This window comes from Phyllobates terribilis, unplaced genomic scaffold (genome assembly GCF_046119375.1).
Source record: "Phyllobates terribilis strain yellow unplaced genomic scaffold, ASM4611937v1 Scaffold_1__5_contigs__length_1240528914, whole genome shotgun sequence".
NCBI lineage: Eukaryota > Metazoa > Chordata > Amphibia > Anura > Dendrobatidae > Phyllobates > Phyllobates terribilis.
Window position 1 is genome coordinate 914534084 of NW_027362761.1, and position 21503 is coordinate 914555586.

A 21503-nucleotide genomic window follows, 5' to 3' on the forward strand; every position below is an offset into this window, starting at 1 on the left:
TACGTAGCTAACAAAGAGCAGTGGAACCACAGTAGACCAATTAACAGCTCTTTCAGTTATATAAGATGATTATAAAATGCATAGAAATGGTTTTATGAACTCATAAAAAAATTATAGCTATTCAGTTACACATGTATATCTCCAAATTGAATATATCTGCATCTTAAGGTTAAACAGCGTTGTGGCTTAGTGTAAAGGCTATTTTTCTTATAATCCAAGAATTAAATTTTGTTTTTCCAACGTTTTTGAGTCCTAATTGTTTTTCACAGCCATGGTCAATTTGAACTTTGATTATGGAAATGTCGTAGCTTTTAAAGTTAAAAAGGAAAAAAAAGACATATATGTTCTATGTTTTTTTAATTTAGGTCAAGAATGGCAAATTACATTATACATCAGATGCAGGAGTTGCAGGAAAAGTAGAGCGAAACATCCCAGAAATGTATGTAGCTGATGGAAGATGGCACACTCTTGTAATGGAGAAGAATGGATCACTAACTACCTTGTCTTTGGACAAAACCTACAATCGAGATATTCATCATGTAACACAAGACTTTGGAGGTCTCAATGTTCTTACTCTTCAACTTGGTGGATCTCCATATGGACAGATATCACAAAACAATCACAATGGTAAAATAATATTTTATTTCTATCATATCTGCTGTCTTACCTAAAATTATTTTTGGCTGAATAGAATTATAAAAGTAGTCTTCAAAGGATTTAATCTGTTGACCTTCACATAATAGAACATTGGTAGAAAACATGCATTTATAAATATTAGAGATGAGCTAATCTTCCAAAATGCAAACTCAGCAGATTTGCTTAAATTTAGCTGAGAGTTTTGCTTCAAATTTAGTCCATGTAAATCAAATTTGGGATAAAAAAGAATATATACAATATTCACCTCTCCTCAACCATAACCTTTCCCTCTGTGCAACTCCCTTCCACTTCGGTCACTCTTCAAGACTCTTTGTCACCTCTGGTGCTAACTGGGCCCCACTCTTTCATGATGACCTAGTCGGAAGGAGCTGCACAGGTGAGGTCCGTGTTTTCTTTCAGCATACTGGACCTATTTCTGTGTGTTAGTTTTTATAATACTTGTCGAATATGTTTTTCTTGTTTGAAGAAATACATTTTTATCTTCTCCTACCCATGAAACAGTAAAACACAGACAGCAGACAAATTACATCATTGACTTGCAGTGGTGATCAAAGTAGGACATGTCTTTGTGTTTATGTTTACTGATAATCGGTCCACAAGAGAAGAACACGTGAAAAGGCACATTCATGGTAATTGACACACGTACCAAAAACTGATGTATTAAAGAGCCCTTACATCTTTTTAAATCACTCCCATCCCTAAAATGAATTTTGTGGGATTCAAAGTGAAATATATTTCCTTCAAATCGATTCACTCATCTCTAATAAACATAAAAAACACCATTTTTTCATTGGAGATGGGGGAGCATTTTTGATGCATAAACCTGTGGATATTTTCAGGCGAGACAAATAGTTGTAGTAATGACATTCATTCATAGTGAGCTTTGATTAAAACTTCCCGATGACTCATTATCAATGAATGATATTGAATTTCTGTTAAAGTCATTTTTATACTGGAATGTTATAATTTTCAGTGTTGGGGGATGAGCTAGAATAAGTGGTTTGGGCTAGTTGATGTTTTCTTAGTTTTCTTATTTTATTTTGTTGTATTTATTTTTTGCCTATATTTTATTATTTTTTTATTGCACACGTTATGGTTCCTGTAAGGGGATAAATTATACATATTTTTTAGTTTCTGATTTCCCCTGTACCAGTGGCTGACATGTTGGTCTATATTATGCAGCCTCATGAGATATACAGTAGAGCAGAACTTGGACTGTTAGGACCCAGCTGCTCCAGCAGCTCTCCGGGTTGTGCCGATCACTTGGTCACTGGCACAGGAGCAGGAAGCGTTATAGTTACTTTCTGCACTGCATACACATCACTAATTCACAACATCCTTACTTAGTCATTTGCAGGCTGCCTGGAGGTTTAACATTGTCAGTTGGTCTGCAAGTAATTAAAGTATATTAGGCATAATTACCATTTTAATAATTGTGTTCTTTTATTACACATCACATGAACTAAAAATGAAAAACAGAAAACTAAATGAAGTAAGGTAAAATAAGTAGTTGCTAATATGACATATTAAAATGTTCTTTTTCTTTTTTGCAGGCTTTGATGGTTGCATTGCCTATGTGAAATATAATCGGGAGAATCTTCCTTTCAGTGGAAAACATGATATGGTGCACATATCTAAATCAGAGTCATCAGTTAAACTGGGATGTAGAGGTCCTAACATATGTGCCAGTAACCCCTGTTGGGGTGATTTGATGTGCATAAATCAGTGGTATGCGTATAGCTGTGTACCACCCGGGGATTGTTCCTCAAACCCTTGCCAAAATGGAGGAAGTTGTGAACCTCATTCCCAATCTGGATTCAACTGCATCTGTCCTGAGACACATACTGGGAATTTCTGTGAATCAGTTGTCGCTTGCCTTGGCGTGGTTTGCCCTCAGGGTAATGTTTGTAAGAGTGGATTAAATGGAGGATATATGTGTTCTCTAATCTCACATACTGAGCAGCTATCTCTCCCACTTTGGGCTGTCCCAGCAATTGTTGGAAGTTGTGCTACTATTCTTGCTCTGCTGGTCCTTAGCTTAATTTTATGTAACCAGTGCAGAGGAAGAAAAAATAAAGTGCCAAAAGAGAAGAAACCAAAAGAAAAGAAGAAAAAGGGAAGTGAGAATGTTGCCTTCGATGATCCTGACAATATTCCACCATATGGCGATGATATGACAATAAGAAAACAGCCCGAAGGGAACCCTAAACCTGATATTATTGAAAGGGAAAACCCATATCTTATATATGATGAAACTGATATACCACACAGCTCAGAAATCATACCTAGTGCACCTTTAGCTATGCCCGATGCGGAAATAGAGCATTATGATATTGATAACGCCAGCAGTATTGCTCCCTCTGATGCTGACATTATTCAACACTACAAGCAATTTCGGAGCCACACTCCTAAATTCTCTATTCAAAGACATAGTCCACTTGGCTTTGCACGACAATCCCCTCTGCCTTTGGGTGCAAGTAGTTTAACATATCAACCGTCCTATGGCCAGGGACTTAGAACTGCTACACTTGGCCATTCTGGTTGCCCACCTCCAAATGCTTTGTCTCGTCATAGTCCAGCACCATTTTCCAAGTCTTCAACATTTTACAGAAGCAGTCCGGCACGAGAACTACATCTTTCATCATTGGAAATGCATAATGATGTCTGCCAGCCAGGTCTTTTTAATTATGCAACTCGTCTGGGTAGAAGAAGCAAGAGTCCTCAAACAATGGCAGGCCATAGCTCCAGACCAGGAAGTCACCTTAAGCAGCCTATAGGGCAGATTCCCATAGAAAGTGGTCCCCCTGTTGGCCTTTCAATAGAGGAAGTTGAAAGACTTAATACTCCAAGACCAAGAAACCCTAGCATCTGCAGTGCAGACCATGGGAGGTCTTCATCAGAGGAGGACTGCCAGAGACCTCTTTCAAGAATAAGGAATCCAGCTGATGGCATTCCTGCTCCAGAATCATCATCAGATAGTGATTCACATGAGTCCTTCACATGCTCAGAAATGGAGTATGATAGAGACAAGCCAATGGTGTACACATCAAGAATGCCAAAATTAACTCAAGTTAATGAGTCAGATGCAGATGATGAAGACAACTATGGTGCTAGACTAAAGCCAAGGAGATATCCAGGCCGCAGAGCTGAGGGTGGACCTTCAGGAGCTCAATCTCCGACAGCCACTTTGCCAGCTGATAGTACATTGCCTATGAAGCTATCCCAGCAAGCTAGCAATTTTAACTGGGACAATCTGTTGAACTGGGGTCCAGGTTTTGGTCATTATGTAGATGTTTTTAAAGATCTAGCTTCACTACCAGAAAAGGCTTCAGCAAATGTAAATGAGGAATTAAAGGCAAGTCCATCGAAAACAGGTTCTGAAAGTGGAGAAACAGAACAATATGTCTAGTTATGACATAACTGGATTGTTTAATTGCAAATGCTTATGACAGTCAAACATTTTATGTTTGTTTACAACAGAACGTCTCCATTTTAAGAACTAGTGCAGTCTAAAATTTAAGGAGACATCTTCATAATAATAAACATTGCTGCTGGAAAGGACTGAAATGTATTTAAAACAATTGCGTTCATTATTCAATTTATCTGCATGCATTACACTTTACAACCTAATTTCCAGCATGCACAATGTTAAGTAGACTCCCTACTTTTAACTGGTCCCATTGTGATACTCGTGGATGTTATAATTGATGTTGTTTTTCTCAGTTATGTTAATAATGCAAATGTAGTACTTCATTTTTTGAAATTACTCTGAAAGGATAGGTGACATTGAAAGCTAGATTCATTCTCCAAGAACTTTTAATATACCTAGACTATAACTTTACAGATGTATAATAGATAACTCAAATATTGGCAAATGGGTGATAAAAAAGGGATTATAGCAGATTCAAAATGGTTTCACCATAGGATCTTTTTTTACATTGATTTTACAAGAAAATCAAAAATAATTTGGTTAAAAGAAAGTTTCTGTCTTTGTAAAATTGAGACATATTTCAAAATTTCATTTAATACTTTCAGAAGATTTATTTTTGTAAAGACTTTTCCAGACACTCAGTAAAAATGGGAAATAAGTTGTTGAAACCTTGATACTAGTTTTTACTAAAATTCTTACATAGAAATTTGTACGTTGAGATTTGAACTTCACTTTTTGTGATACTTTGTACTGTGGAACAATTTTTTTTTTTAAAGTGCTTTTTCCTGATCTGTTTTTGATATTGGTATTTTTCCTATGCTGTATAGTTTTCTTACTTTCGGGGAAGGCAAGAAAATGCTTTTCTGTAAAATCTGTTACTTGTGTAACATACATATTTTTCAAATTTTGATACAATTGTAACATATCAGTATGCTTTTTTTCTTCTTGTAAATGTCAATAATAAAATTAAAATATTTATTTAAAATATTGTGTTTGTAAGGTAAGTTACTTTTGCGTTTTGCATTTATAATATCCCTAATAACTAGTGACGAGAAATACATATGCTGTAATACTAAAGCCTATCTATAGTTTTAAAGTACCTGCACTAATATATTAGGGTAGAGGTCGTCAAATACTAGATCACAATCTACCAGTAGAGTGCAGAGCAGGAACTAGGTGATCTTGGCGTTGAACAACTAGGCTGTTTCGCTTGAAATTTCAACACAATGGGAAATCTGTATCCTGAGGCCCAAATTCAGATGACTGTGATGCACAGACTGACTGTTGGTCTACTGACCTTAACTTGGAAGCCTCATATATGCCTATGAGCCTGTCACACTGGGGGTCAGAAGACAACCAGTCCATACATTGTGGTCCGTATTCAAACTGTGATGCAGTATGCCTATCAAAATATTCATTGTACTAAATCATAAGGCATATTTAGTTTTAGACAAATTCCCTAATATAATATATATATATATATATATATATATATATATATATATATATATATACTGTGGTTAGCAAAAGTCTATACACCTCTGTTAATATGCCAGGTTTTTGTCATGTAAAAAAATCATACCAGAAGAATCATTTCAGAATTTTCTCTACTCTTATTGTCACCTATAATCTTTACAAATCCATTGGGAAACAAAATGAAATCATTTTGAGGGGGGAAATAAAGCTAGAACTAAAATAATTTGTTTGCAAAAGTACAAACACCCTCTTATAATTGGAAATGTGGTTGTGTTCAGAATCAGTCAGTCACAGTTAAATGCATGTTAAATAGTAGTCAGTTCCCAGCCACCATCATTTAAATAGAATCTGGTTAACCTCATATACAGTTTAGCTGTTCTAGTAGGATTTTCCTGACACTTTCTTAGTTGTATTTTACCACAAAAGCCATGGTCCATAAATAGCTTACAACCAAACAAAGGAATCTCATTGATGAAAATTATCAGGCGTTTACAAAAAAAATTCTAGGCATTAGATATACCGTGGAACACTGTGAAGGTGATCATCAAGAAGTGTCTTAAATTTGGCACAACATGAACATTACTCAGAACTGAGCATCCCTCAAAAGTTGATGAAAAGACAAGAAGAAAATTGGTCAGTGAGGCAGGCAAGAGGCCTACAGTAACATTAAAGGAGCTGCAGAAATTTCTGTCAAGTACTAGATATGAACTGCATGTAACAACAATCTCCCATATTCGTCATATATCTGGCTTGTGGGGTACAGTAGCAAGATAGAAGCCTTTTGTTGCAAAGAAAGATATCCAATCCGTGCTTTGTTTTGTGAAAACCTCCTTCAAATCTGCCAAAAGCATGTTGCAAAACGTGCTATGGCCTGTTGAGACCCAGGTTGATTTTTTTTGGCCATAATTCCTAAAGGTATGTTTGTCGCAAAGTCGACACTGCGCATTACCAAAAAAACACCATATCTACAGTGAAGCATGGTGGAGGCAGCATTTTGCTTTGGGGCTGTTTTTCAGCAACTTGAACTGAGGCTTTAGTCAAGGTGGAGGGAATTATGAACAATTCCAATTATCAGTTAAGTTTGCAGCAAAACTTCCAGGCCTCTGCTAAAAAGCTGAAGATGAAGACAATGAGCTTAAGACGACAACCCAACCATAAGCATATCTCAAAATCAACAAAATAATCTCTTTGCCAGAAGAAGGTCATGGTTTTGGAAATGCCCAGCCATAACCCAGACCTGAATCCAATTGAAAATCTTTGGGTGACCTGAAGGCTATACTCAGGAGATGCCCGGCAATCTGACAGATTTGAAACCCTACTGCAAGGAGAAAAGGGAAAAGATTGCCAACTCTAGTTGTGCCATGCTGATAGAGTCCTACCCAAAAAGACTGAATTCTGTCATGAATTCAAAAATTAGTTTTAGGGTCTGCATATTTGTGCAACCACATTATCTTTACTTTTCTTTTTATAGAAGATTTCAGTTTATTTTTCATTTGTAATGCAGATTGTTGGTAAAATGAAAGGTGGAAAAAGTTCTGAAATTATTCTTCTAGGTATGATTTGTTCTACATTACAATAACATGTGAAGATTTTCATGTGCCTCCTTTCATTTAAAATAATCTCTGGATACAGATTCTCAGCCCATAGATCGTAATAGCTCATTTACTGTACATATTAAGAAAACGTGGATTTCTCTGGAATAAAACAACACATCACAGATATCAAGGTATCATTTTATTCACCTTTCTACGACCTGTGTGCCCATATAGATGACATAGGAGAGTTAATCCTACTGACAGATTCCCTTTAAAAAGGTATTCTGATATTAAAAACAATGTTTCAAGTCATGAATGGCCTCCATACTGCATGCATTTTCTATGTGTTTTTTCTGACTAATGCTAGAAGAGGCTTTGGAAACCTACATTAGTTTTTTTTTCTCTCATGGTATGAAAACATATGACATGTGGATGGTAAAAACTTACACATTTATCAAAAATGAAGAGAAATTGGATCCAGCACATTAAAGAAAACTGTCCTAATTTATGTGTATGGGAAAAAAACTAACATAAATTTGGCCTTTTTGGTAGCAATTTTGAATGTTAATCTAAGGCTGTGTGCCCACTATGCGTTTTTCAAGCGTTTTTGCTGTGGAATTTCCGCAGTGAAAACGCTTAAAAAACGCTTGGTAATACGTGCCCCATGGTCCCCAATGATAATCCGCATGTGCTATGCACATGCTGCGGAAATTTCCGCTGCGGATTATCATTGCAGAAAAATACGCAGCATGTCCATTAATTTTGCGAACACGCAGCGTAATTGCCGCTATTGACTTGCATTGGACCGCGTGACATCTGCATCACTGCATCTGTACATGTGGATATCATATGCGGTTCAATGTGCGGATGGTACCCGGGTTTGGAGAAGAGGAGACTCTCATCCAGACCCGGGTACCATAGAACCTGTTAAAAAAAGAATTTAAAATAAAAAATAAAGATTATACGTACCTTCCGATGTCCTCCTGGTCTTTTCTCTGCTCCGTCTGGTCTGCTGTATGGGTCGCGGTGTTGTGAAGGACCTGCCATGACGTCATTGAGTCATGTGACCTGTCACATGACTCAATGACGTCACCGCAGGTCCTTCACACCACCGCGAGCCGTCCAAGACACCGGACACAGCAAAGAAAACACCGGGAGGACATCGGAAGGTGAGTATAATCTTTTTTTTTTTTTTTTTTTACCATTCTTATTCTTTTTTTTTAACTATCTTGGTCACACTACTATAAAGCCATGCCGGTTGCTTGGATTTATATAGTGTGACCAAGTTGTCAAGCACTTTTCCAAGTGATGCTAAAATCGCTTGGAAAAGTGCTTGATAACCCGCATGCAGAAATGCATGCAAAAACGCTTGACAAACGCTTCTACCTGGCGGGAAAACGCATGTAAAATCCGCATGCATTTTTCCTGCCAGGGAGAAGTGGAAAAAATATGCAGCATTTCTGCATCGTGGGCACATAGCCTAAGGATCTGTTTAATTATAAAGATATATTATTCATTTATTGTAGGCTGTTTTACTGTCTTTTGATTCTTTCTGGACTTTGTAAAGTCTAATAGGTGATCTTTGTAATTGAAAAACTCATGTGAACAAGACCCTCATTTACTAGACAGAGCAAAGAGCTGCCATAAAATGCATCTTCATGTTTGTGCATTACGAGGACAATGTGTGGCGAATTCTTACAAAAAAGAGATTGTTTAAAGAAAAACGCCTTTAAATAAAAACAAAGTGGAAGAACTGTTGCGCAAAGAACCTCACCAAAAGTACTGTATGTAAAGCTCATATTAGGTTATATAGAAGAAAGTCAACCAAGGAATATGCCCCAGCACCTTATACAATATCCATAATAACGACACTATGGTTGCCTTTACTTTCATAAAACCTGTTTGTAATGTTTTCTGCACATTTCAGAGATAAATCATCCCGGTAACCTTCTTAATTCCCCAGAACAGGTTGCTAGAAGTGAAAATGATTATTCCATTGTCAGTTATAAGTTTCCATCTGTCATAATAGATTATATGTGCTGTATGGAATTTTTGTCTTTTCTACTTCCTTTCGAGTACCTGGCTGTCTCTGAAGTGGGGCTTACAAAATGTACCTGAAAGCACTGCGCTTGCCAACCCACACATTATCCACTAACGTATGTGCTTGGTGTTTATTACTTAACATGGCTATAGCAGAGCAGACTGGTAATGTGTTGGAAAATAACATAAAAATGATGTTTAGCGGATGGCTTTACATTCCCCGGTTATTACCGGTACTTAGAGATCCTTGATTTTCATTTTCTCAGTAGATGCATGGTTTAATTTTTGCCTTCTTTTTCATGTTTAACTTAAAGAAAAAGTATTACCAGGATTTTCTACTTTGAATATAGAGATATCCTGTGTTTTTATTCACTCCAATCATTTATATAAAATAGGGAATATTTAAAATGCTGCAAATATGTCTTTCTTATAATGGGACTATGTAAAAGAGAAAGGAATGGGAGCCATATTTTAATGTAATATATAGCTCGCTTTTTTATAAATACATTAGAGGTTGTCCAGTTGTCAGGCAAAAAAATAAATAAAATACTGCGTAATTTCCTTTCCAACACTTCCTAGGTCCCCATTGATCTCCACATACTGGTCGATCTCCACAGCAGATGACTGCTCAACCAATCACTGGCAAAGGTGGATCACTGCTGCAATCCATGATTGGCTACATTTAGCAGTCATTTCCTGTATTTAAAGAGAGACCAGCAGGTAGGGTATCATTTCTTTTCTATGCCATTTTGGTCCTTAAAAAAAATTAGCTGGAAAACCTCTTTAATGTTTATAATAAAACATGATAAGGGCAGAGACCCTGATTCCAGAGATGTATCACTGGTTTGATAAAATCACTGTTTTACTTGCTACAGATTTGGCAGTTCTCTGAATGCTGAGCTCTGTACAACCCCGCCCCCAACCACTGATGGCAGCTTTCTGTGTACATTGTACATAGGCAGAAAGTTTCAAATAAGTGGTGGGGATGGGGTTATACAGAGCTCATCAATATAGAGGACTGCATGGCAGCAGGTTTACTAGTCCTCTAGTGATGATCTCCTGCTGATAAAACAGTGATTTTACCAAAACTGCAGCCAGCAGCCCAGTAAGTGACACCTGACTGGAGTCAGGGTTTCTGTCTCCACATTATATTACTCTCAGATTGGGTGGCAAAATCTTGGTGACAGATTTTAACATTACTACTACATTTTGGTCGACTATGGTGAGGTCTGTTCTGAGTGAAACCTGTCTTGTTACACCGCTGTATGGTCTTCGCCACCGTGCATCTCAGTTTCAGGGTGTTGGCAATCTTCTTATAGCTAGACCATCTTTATGTAGAGCAACAATTCTTGTTTTTCAGATCCTCAGAGAGTTCTTTGTCATAAGTTTCTGTAACGGGTATGTCAGGTGTTACAGACAGTCGCTCTGGAGCCGACTGCAGAAGGTCACTGTGCTTGGCAGTGCAGATGCCTTCTTGATCCTCTCATCTCTTTAGTATTGTTATATCCTTCTTCCTTTAGGACCCAGCAGCTACCTCCACCTTCTGTTTCTGATTGACACACCCTTGCTTGGTAGTTAAAGTCTCTCAGTTTCTCCAGAGAGGCGCTGCTGATAGTTCTATGTACCTCTGTGTTGGCTTGGAGCACTAGCAGTTGGCTATTTTCTTCTCTGGTGCCCTTGGATGACAGTTGGCGTTATCTCTCTGGTGTCTGCTCAAGCTAAGTGTATCCCCTTTGTTTTTTTACCTTGTTGTTTTTAGTTTGATTGGAGCTTGACTAGTGCTCACCCTGTCCCCTCCCTATCTAGGGCCAAGCTCTAGGGACATTCAGGGCTTAGGTTCCTTCTCGGCGATAGGTGTGGAACCTATACATGGACAGTAGGGTTAGCAGGGTGATATTAGATCTCCCTAGGGGTCTCCACTCCCCCTTTCCCTAGTGTTTGGGCTTCCTTCCCCTCTTCCCTTCATGTTGCACTTAGTCTTTCCCTCACCTTGGGTGACAGGTGCCATGTTGAACTTCCAGTGACCAGTATGAGAGATTGTGAGAACAATAGCACCAAATTTAACATACCTGCTCCCCATTTACACCTGAGACCTTGTAACACTAATGAATCACATGGGAAAATGGCTAATTGGGCACAATTTGCCCATTTTCACTTAGGGGTGCACTCACTTTTGTTGCCAGCGGTTTAGACATTAATGGCTGTGTGTTGAGTTGTATAGAGGGCACACCAAATTTAAACTGTTATAAAACCTGTACACTGACTACTTTACATTATATCAAAGTGTCATATCTTCATTGTTGTCCCATTAAAATATATAATAAAATATTCACAAAAATGTGAGGGGTGTACTCACCTTATATAATAATATAAATAATAACAATATAATACACATAGATTATGTGGGCTTCACTGGACCAGGCACCTGACATTTACATGGAGCACACACTAAACATAAGAAATTATAAAATTAAAAGATAAAAATCTTTCCAGTTGAGGAACTCAGAACAAAAAAGAATGGCCCCCAACAGCTGCTTGATGAACCGTAAAGTGAATCATAATGATCCCTCATTGCTGTGACCAAGAGCTGTAAGATTTATTGAGAAAATAAAGGCTGCGTCCTCTGAGTGTATGACGACAAGCCAACACAGTGAAATTACACTGTTTTTTATGGTATTTGTTATCAATAACTTCTATTGTGCTGCTGCCCTTCTATATAAGACACACAGTATATACAGTAATGTACGTCTATGATGTCACTTAACATTGTATACAGATTTCTACTCCAGAGTAAAATTCAATCTTACCAGAGTAGCTGGTTGTCCATATGTGTTTTTATATTTTATTGCTATTATCCTTTCATATATGCTGTTATATATTGTGTGCGTACTACCTATACTTTATTCTATGTGTTAGCGAACAAGGTCCAGCTTCATTGAAAACAGCTGTTATACATTTGGCAACTTGCTGAATTAATATAACATATCCAAATTTAGAATTGGCATTGGAGAAGAACGCACCTATTTCACTTTGCTTAACAAAGTATTTGGCACTGACTCATGGTTTTTTTGTTTTATTTTTAAGTCACTTTTCTTTTTTGCCTTGTGCTATTCGTTGCTGTTTTTTGCGCCAAATTCCTCAAAATTAAATTATGGTTTCTGAATTTCACGCAACGTTAAAAATGGTCCTTATTTTCATCTATAATCTTTTTTGCAATTTTTTAAGTGCAAAAAATTGCATGTTTGCAAAATGGCACAAAAATTTCTCCAAAATATGTGCATACTTAATATACCTCCAGGAAGTAATGGAATACATTTGCAACAAATTTGCAACTTTTTGAAAAGTCTCAACATTAGTTCCAAGTCATTAGTAGAGATGAGCGTTGTTCTACTCGAACTGTTCGCCAATCTCAAATTCGAGCTGTTTTGGGCGGTGTTCGAGCCGGTCGGCGAACACGAACAATTTGAGAAAAATTCGGCTGTTCGAGGTTATGTTCGATAACTGTTCGTGCACCAAAATCATAACTGGATTTTTTCTCAGTAATGATGAAAATTAATGTTAATACGCAGTTTGAGTGTACAGCGGGGCGGGGGGAGGGGCAGGGGATGGATCTCTGCAGGAACAATGAAGATCTCCATTTTTTTTTCTCTTTCCCGCATTTGCAGTGGGGAGGTGCAATCTGTCAGCCTATCAGCAGCGCACACATGGAGCGAAGTGCTTTTTTTCACACAAGCAAGGGCATGTGTGATTGGCAGTGTATGTCACATGTCCTTGCCCTATAAGACCAAGCCATTTTCCCCGTCGCCACCATTTTCTCACTGCTGCAGCTGCGTGTTAGACGGCACCGCTGTTGCTGTGTGCGCTATACCTTGTTAATTTCAAGCCAATTTTCGCACAAATATACAGATAGCTTGGGAGTAGGGAATAGTTGTGATTGCAGTCCTTTTAAGGACTAGGTTACAGCATTTCCTACGACTTTTATCAGGCAGGTCTGTGCTCTTAAATAGATAGATTGTGGGAGTAAAGACTAATTGTAATTGGAGTCCTTTTCAGGACTAGGTTACATCAGTTCCTATCAGTTTTTGCCAGGCAGGTCTGTGCCAGTGCTGTGCAAGTTTTTTTCACAGCATTTGGCTGAATCTAGCAAAGCTAATCCTTTTTGGCCTATTGCAGAGTGTGTTAGTCAGTGGAGTAGCCTATCTGTGTTGCAAGATATACCACCTGTGTATAGAATACCAATTTTTTTACTGCACCTAGTGAAGTAAAATCTTTTGGGCATAGCATCATTCTATTAGTCCATCTATACTGACCTCCATCAGGTTGCAAACTGAATATAATTTTTTTCTGCATCTAGCTCTGAAAAAATATTTGGGCTTCTAGCGGTGTGTGGGACTTGGTCTATTAGTCCATCTATACTGACCTCCATCAGGTTGCAAATTAAAAATAATTTTTTTCTGCATCTAGCTCTGAAAAAATATTTGGGCTTCTAGCAGTGTGTGGGACTTGGTCTATTAGTCCATCTATACTGACCTCCATCAGGTTGCAAATTAAAAATATTTTTTTTCTTCATTTATCTCTGAAAAAATATTTGGGCTTCTAGCAGCGTGTGGGACTTGTTCTATTAGTCCATCTATACTGACCTCCATCAGGTTGCAAATTAAAAATAATTTTTTTCTGCATCTAGCTCTGAAAAAATATTTGGGCTTCTAGCAGTGTGGGACTTGGTCTATTAGTCCATCTATACTGACCTCCATCAGGTTGCAAATTAAAAATAATTTTTTTCTGCATCTAGCTCTGAAAAAATATTTGGGCTTCTAGCAGTGTGTGGGACTTGGTCTATTAGTCCATCTATACTGACCTCCATCAGGTTGCAAATTGAATAAAAAAATTTTCTGCATCTAGCTCTGAAAAAATATTTGGGCTTCTAGCGGTGTGTGGGACTTGGTCTATTAGTCCATCTATACTGACCTCCATCAGGTTGCAAATTAAAAATAATTTTTTTCTGCATCTAGCTCTGAAAAAATATTTGGGCTTCTAGCAGTGTGTGGGACTTGGTCTATTAGTCCATCTATACTGACCTCCATCAGGTTGCAAATTAAAAATAATTTTTTTCTTCATTTAGCTCTGAAAAAATATTTGGGCTTCTAGCAGTGTGTGGGACTTGTTCTATTAGTCCTTCTATACTGACGTCCAGCAGGTTGCAAATTGAATATAATTTTTTTCTGCATCTAGCTCTGAAAAAATATTTGGGCTTCTAGCGGTGTGTGGGACTTGGTCTATTAGTCCATCTATACTGACCTCCATCAGGTTGCAAATTAAAAATAATTTTTTTCTGCATCTAGCTCTGAAAAAATATTTGGGCTTCTAGCAGTGTGTGGGACTTGGTCTATTAGTCCATCTATACTGACCTCCATCAGGTTGCAAATTAAAAATAATTTTTTTCTTCATTTATCTCTGAAAAAATATTTGGGCTTCTAGCAGTGTGTGGGACTTGTTCTATTAGTCCTTCTATACTGACGTCCAGCAGGTTGCAAATTGAATATAATTTTTTTCTGCATCTAGCTCTGAAAAAATATTTGGGCTTCTAGCGGTGTGTGGGACTTGGTCTATTAGTCCATCTATACTGACCTCCATCAGGTTGCAAATTAAAAATAATTTTTTTCTGCATCTAGCTCTGAAAAAATATTTGGGCTTCTAGCAGTGTGTGGGACTTGGTCTATTAGTCCATCTATACTGACCTCCATCAGGTTGCAAATTGAATAAAAAAATTTTCTGCATCTAGCTCTGAAAAAATATTTGGGCTTCTAGCGGTGTGTGGGACTTGGTCTATTAGTCCATCTATACTGACCTCCATCAGGTTGCAAATTAAAAATAATTTTTTTCTGCATCTAGCTCTGAAAAAATATTTGGGCTTCTAGCAGTGTGTGGGACTTGGTCTATTAGTCCATCTATACTGACCTCCATCAGGTTGCAAATTAAAAATAATTTTTTTCTTCATTTAGCTCTGAAAAAATATTTGGGCTTCTAGCAGTGTGTGGGACTTGTTCTATTAGTCCTTCTATACTGACGTCCAGCAGGTTGCAAATTGAATATAATTTTTTTCTGCATCTAGCTCTGAAAAAATATTTGGGCTTCTAGCGGTGTGTGGGACTTGGTCTATTAGTCCATCTATACTGACCTCCATCAGGTTGCAAATTAAAAATAATTTTTTTCTGCATCTAGCTCTGAAAAAATATTTGGGCTTCTAGCAGTGTGTGGGACTTGGTCTATTAGTCCATCTATACTGACCTCCATCAGGTTGCAAATTAAAAATAATTTTTTTCTGCATCTAGCTCTGAAAAAATATTTGGGCTTCTAGCAGTGTGTGGGACTTGGTCTATTAGTCCATCTATACTGACCTCCATCAGGTTGCAAATTAAAAATAATTTTTTTCTGCATCTAGCTCTTAAAAAATATTTGGGCTTCTAGCAGTGTGTGGGACTTGGTCTATTAGTCCATCTATACTGACCTCCATCAGGTTGCAAATTGAATAAAAAAATTTTCTGCATCTAGCTCTGAAAAAATATTTGGGCTTCTAGCGGTGTGTGGGACTTGGTCTATTAGTCCATCTATACTGACCTCCATCAGGTTGCAAATTAAAAATAATTTTTTTCTGCATCTAACCCAGCCAATAGTTTTGGCCTAATACCACAGTTTGGCCACTCAGCTCTGCTCGGTTACCATCCATTGTTTTTTTGTGCAAACAACTCCAGAGTTGTGAATTAGTTAACCACCAAAATGAGTGGAAAAAGGCCTGCTGCTGGTGGAAAGGGGAATAGGCGTGTTGGGAAGGGGAAAAAAGGTTGTGTCCGTGGGGTAGGTGCAGAAGAAAGACCATCTTCCAGCCAAACTAAAATGTCTACTTCTTTTAGCGGACAATGTGATAAGATCCCTTTCTTACGGCCACGCCAATCGCTACAAATTCCAGATGAGGCACAAAAACAGCAGGTGCTTCAACGGATATCAAGTGCTCCTTTAAGTGGGCTCTCCTCCACATCAACTTCAACATCACAAATACTCCAGTCCTCAAAGGTGTCACCCAAATCGCACTTGCTTCCTCACAGCTCCCAAATCTCCAGCTGCCCGTCTGAGTATGAGGTAGAACAGATGGTTGAGTCTGCAGAGCTGTTTACTCATACTATAGCCTGGGAATCAGAGGTCGACTCCAGCGCTTCTGTGAATCCAGACGAGGAAATGATCTGCACTGATGCCCAGAATCTTTATGAGTCGGATCCAGGACCAGACGCAGAAGGTTCTGACCATAATGTAGACCCTCATTCCCAAACTGTAACTCCTGTTGGTGGAGACAATGAGGAAGACGATGATAAGACTCAAATACCTGATTGGAGCGACAACTTTAGTTTTTTGTCAGGGCAGGAACAGGTTGGCTCTGAGGACGACGGGTGTGATAACGCACAGGGTGATGATGATGAGGTCGGAGATCCCACTTACTGTCAACCCACAGTCAGCCAAGAGATGAGGTCAGCAGAGGAGGTGGAGGAAGATGCTAGTGACGACGAGGTCAGGTTGCGCCTTCCTGGACAGAGACGTAGTACTGGAAGCACGTCAACAACTGCATCCTCAAACACAACTCTGCCTCTCACCACAAGTCGTGGTGGCTCTTCAGGTCGCATGGGTGCTAAGCCTTGCATAGCCTGGGCATTTTTTCAGATCGATAAAGATGACCCAACTCGTGTTATCTGTAACATTTGTCAGCAAAAGCTAAGTAGAGGCCAAAAAATACATAGTTTGAGTACTTCATGCATGAACCGGCACATGGACATGAAGCATAAGTTGCAGTGGGAAGCTCAGTGTGCTACAATGCGGTCTAGCCGGCCGGGCCAACCACCGTCTGCCATATCTTGTGCATCCGCGGCCTCTTCATCCTCTGTGACTGGGGGGACAGCAGTCACACCTGTTTTGGGGCGCAGACCTGCCACCTCTTTACCCGCAACAGCCAGCGTGATTGGCAGGTCATCATTTTCTTTGGAGGTGGTAACACCAGCTGGTCTTGAGCGCTGTCCGACATCGATAGCACCACCTTTGGATCAAGGCAACCTAACATGTCCGCCTGCATCTTCCTCACAGACCGGCAGTTTGCCGGGGACACCCTTATCAACCCCGTCTAAGCACAATAGCCAGCCCTCGGTCCCTCAGATGTGGACAAGTAAAAGACCATTTCCTCCTAGCCATGAGAAAGCTAAGAGGTTGAATTTCACCATCTGCAAGCTCTTGGCTACAGAAATGCTGCCTTTCCGCCTGGTGGACACAGAGGATTTTCGAGACCTTATGTCCGTCGCAGTGCCCCAGTACCAGATGCCCAGTCGGCACTACTTCTCAAAGAAAGGTGTGCCTGCGCTCCACCAGCATGTCGCACACAACATCACCGCTTCTTTGAGAAACTCTGTGTGTGACAGGGTGCATTTCACCACAGACACTTGGACGAGTAGGCATGGACAGGGGCGTTACATGTCGTTGACTGGGCACTGGGTAACTATGGTGACAGCAGGACAAGGGGCTGCTGTCCAAGTCTTGCCGTCCCCACGAGTTGTGCGTCAATCCTCTTTATGTCATTTTTCCTCCACTGCTTCTGCCTCCTCAACCTCCTCTCGGTCTTCCACCTGCACCCAAAGCCTGTCTGGTCATGCCACAAGCTTTCTAACTGCGCAGAAGGGATCCTGCACACCTCCTTACTATGCTGGCAGTAGGGCTCAACGTCATCAGGCGGTTTTTACATTGAAATGTCTGGGAAATGTGAGTCACACAGCTGAGGAGTTGTGGTCAGCTCTGGAGAACCAATTTCATGAATGGTTGTCTCCACTGGACCTGAAACCAGGGAAGGCCGTGTGCGACAATGCTGCAAACCTGGGTGCGGCCCTTCGCCGGGGCAATGTCACACACGTGCCTTGTATGGCTCACGTGTTGAACCTGGTTGTCCAGCAATTTTTAGCCCACTATCCCAGACTAGATGGCCTTCTGCAGAGGGCACGGTCGCTGTGTGCTCACTTCCGCCGTTCGCATCCCGCAGCTCAGCGACTTACATCTCTACAGAAGTCGTTGGGCCTGCCACTTCACCGGCTAAAATGCGATGTGCCTACCCGGTGGAATTCAACTCTGCACATGTTGCAGCGACTGTGGCAGCACCGACAAGCCCTGGTGCAATACGTTCTGACGTATAGCCTGGGCCAACGAGATTCAGAGGTGGGGCAAATCACGCTGGAGGAGTGGTCTCAGATCAGGGACCTATGCACCCTTCTGCACAGTTTTGAAATGGCGACGAAAATGTTTAGTGCTGACGATGCCATTATCAGCATGACTATTCCGGTGATTTACATGCTGGAGCACATGTTAAACAGAATTCGGAGTCAGGTGGTGGCACAAGAGGAGGTGGAGGAAGTAGAGGAGGAGGAGTTGTATGCGGAAGGGCTAACATCTGCAAGGTCCAGACGGTCGGCAGCACCAAGGCGGCAGGCATGTGAGGGTGGGGGAGATGGTTTAACCAGGGTGCATGGTAGCAGCCAAACTAGTGAGGAAGCTGCAGGAGCCCAGGAAGAAGTGGAGGACGAACTGATGGAAGACTCATCAGATGAGGGAGACCTTGATCACATTTCTGTTGTGCGAGGTTGGGGGAGAGGACAGAGGAAGGAAGCATGATTGTTACCTCGCCACCAACACAACAGGGACTTGGTGCTCCTGGATGCGCAACACACATGAGTGCCTTCTTGCTGCACTACCTGCAACATGACCCTCGAATTGTGAGAATTAGAAATAATCCTGACTACTGGGTTGCCACACTGTTAGATCCCCGGTACAAAAGTAAATTTGCAGAAATTATTCCTGCCATAGAAAGGGATGCACGCATGCAGGAGTATCAGCAGAGACTGTTGCAGAATCTTACATGTGCTTTTCCACAAAATACCAGTGGTGCACGTAGTGAATCTCACAGTTCCAACTTGCCAACCGTGGGACCGTCAAGTGTTCAGCACTCAAACCGTAACAGAACCACAGTATCTGCTGGTAACATCAATTTTGCGGAATCATTTCACCACTTTTTTAGCCCATCCTTTGCAAGGCCACAGGAGACAAGAAGTCTGACACATAGTCAACGCCTAGAGACGATGGTACAGGAGTATCTCCAAGTAAACATTGAAGCCACGACTGTGTCACTGGACCCTTGCTCTTTTTGGGCTTCCAATCTGGATAAATGGCCGGAGCTAGCCACTTACGCCTTGGAGATCTTGTCATGCCCCGCAGCCAGCGTTCTGTCTGAACGTGTGTTCAGCGCTGCTGGTGGTGTGCTGACAGATAAGCGCACGCAGCTCTCCACTGATAATGTAGACAGACTCACGTTCATAAAGATGAACAAATCATGGATCCGAAACGACTTTTCTACCCCTGTGTCATCCTGGGGAGAGTAAAAGCTTGATGATTGGTTAAAATCACCCTACCAACCGTTTTAAGCTTTCAAATTACTAATCATGTTTATCTGTATCTTGACTGGAAAATAATTTGGGCTTTGTAGCAGTGTGCAGCACTGATCCTATTAGGCCATCTATAATAAGCTTCACCAGATTTAAAATTAAAAATAATTTTTAGCTGCATCTAGCCCGGAAAATAATTTTGGGGCTCCGAGATGCGCAAGACACATAAGTGCCTTCTTGCTGCACTATCTGCAGCATGACCCTCATATTGTCAGAATTCGAAGTAATCATGACTACTGGGTTGCCACACTCTTAGATCCCCCAAACTTTTCGATCAACCTTTTCATTTTAATAAAGACCAAAAAAATGGTCATTTTTGAAATTATAAGCATTAGCAGGTTGTTAGAAACTGAAATCAAACAGTTTTCAACTCAAAACTTTATTCTAGGTGATGTTACATTTTCACATAGGACCCCTTGTTCGAAAGGAGCTTCTGAACTCTCTCGTCCATTGAATTTGTCAGGTTTTGGATGGTTTCTGCTTCAATTGTTTTGCATGAGGACAGAATACCCTCCCAGAGCTGTTGCTTAGATGTGAACTGCCTCCCGCCATCATAGACACTCCTTTTAATGATGCTCCAAAGGTTCTGAATGGGGTAGAGGTCAGGGGAGCATGGGGGTCACACCATAAGTTTGTCCCCTTTTATGCCCATATCAGCCAGAGATGCAGATGTTTTATGTGCAGCATGAGATGGTGCATTATCATGCAGAAAAATGATCTTGCTGTGAAATACACGGTTCTTCTTCTTGAACCATGGCAGGAAGTGCTGTTTGAGAAAATCCACATACATTATGGAGTTCATCTTTAGCGCCTTCAGGGATCCTAAAGGGGCCGACAATCTCTCTCCCCATGATTCCAGCCCAAAACATTACTCCACCTCCTCCTTGTTGGCGCTGTAGCCGTGTTTGCGTGGGGTGTCCATCAACCAGCCATCCTCCACTCCATTCATCTGGACCATCGAGCGCTGCACGGCACTCATCCGTGAACAAAACAGTTTTGAAATCAGTCTTCATGTAATGTTTGGCCCACTGGAGCCGTTTCTGCTTGTGTGAAGTGGATAGAGGAGGTCGACAGGATGGCGTATGCACAGCTGCAAACCTCTGAAGGACCCTGCATCTTGTTGTTCGGGGGACGTTGGAGGCACAAGCAGCTTCAAAAACTTGTCTGCTGCTATGACAAGGCTTTTTTGCCGCTGCTCTTTCAACCTGACGTAATTGCCTGTAGGAAAGAGTCCTCAATTTGCCCTTATCAGCACGCACACGTGTGTACTGTGAATCAGCTACATACTTCTTGATTGCCAAGACACTTCATCCTGATCATCGCACAATGTTGATTGTAGTCATGCCTTGACCTAAACACTCCACAATTTGTTGCTTCTCAGCAGCCGACACATCCTTTTTCTTTCCCATTTTGGCAGAAAATGTAGGCTGCTTAATAATGTGAGAGAGCCTTCTTAAGTAGTCTTGCCTTTCATTGGACACACCTGCCAAACTAATTAGCACAGGTGTCTGCAATTGCTTACAATGATATAAAGAGCCCTGACACACATCACCATCAATGAGTTTAACTGACAAACAAACAAATTCTTCCCTTATCACTCCTAAACACTTTTTGCATAATAATTTGGAACGCGGTGTACATGTGCTTTTCCACAAAACACCAGTGGTTCACGTAGTGAATCTTACAGTTCTAACTTGCCAACCGTGGTCTGTATGGAATTGTTCAATAAAGGGCCCAAAATGAAGATAACATAGATGAGAGAGGTCTCTATGAATAGGAATTCCTAAGTATTTGATACCCTGTGAGGGCCAGGCAAAGGGAAAGTTGGACTGGATGGAATCCTAT

At 40.4% G+C, this 21503-nt stretch overlaps 1 protein-coding gene across 1 annotated transcript in view; it reads left to right on the plus strand.

Annotated features, from left to right (window-relative positions):
- The window catches only part of FAT4 (FAT atypical cadherin 4), a 253046-nt gene extending 248016 nt beyond the window's left edge, over positions 1–5030 (plus strand). The window contains exons 16-17 of the mRNA XM_073641488.1: positions 366–627; positions 2211–5030. Coding sequence (XP_073497589.1) covers positions 366–627; positions 2211–4066 — 2118 coding nt within the window. The 3' untranslated portion in view covers positions 4067–5030. The remainder of the gene's footprint in view (positions 1–365; positions 628–2210) is intronic.
- Positions 5031–21503: the final 16473 nt, after the last annotated feature.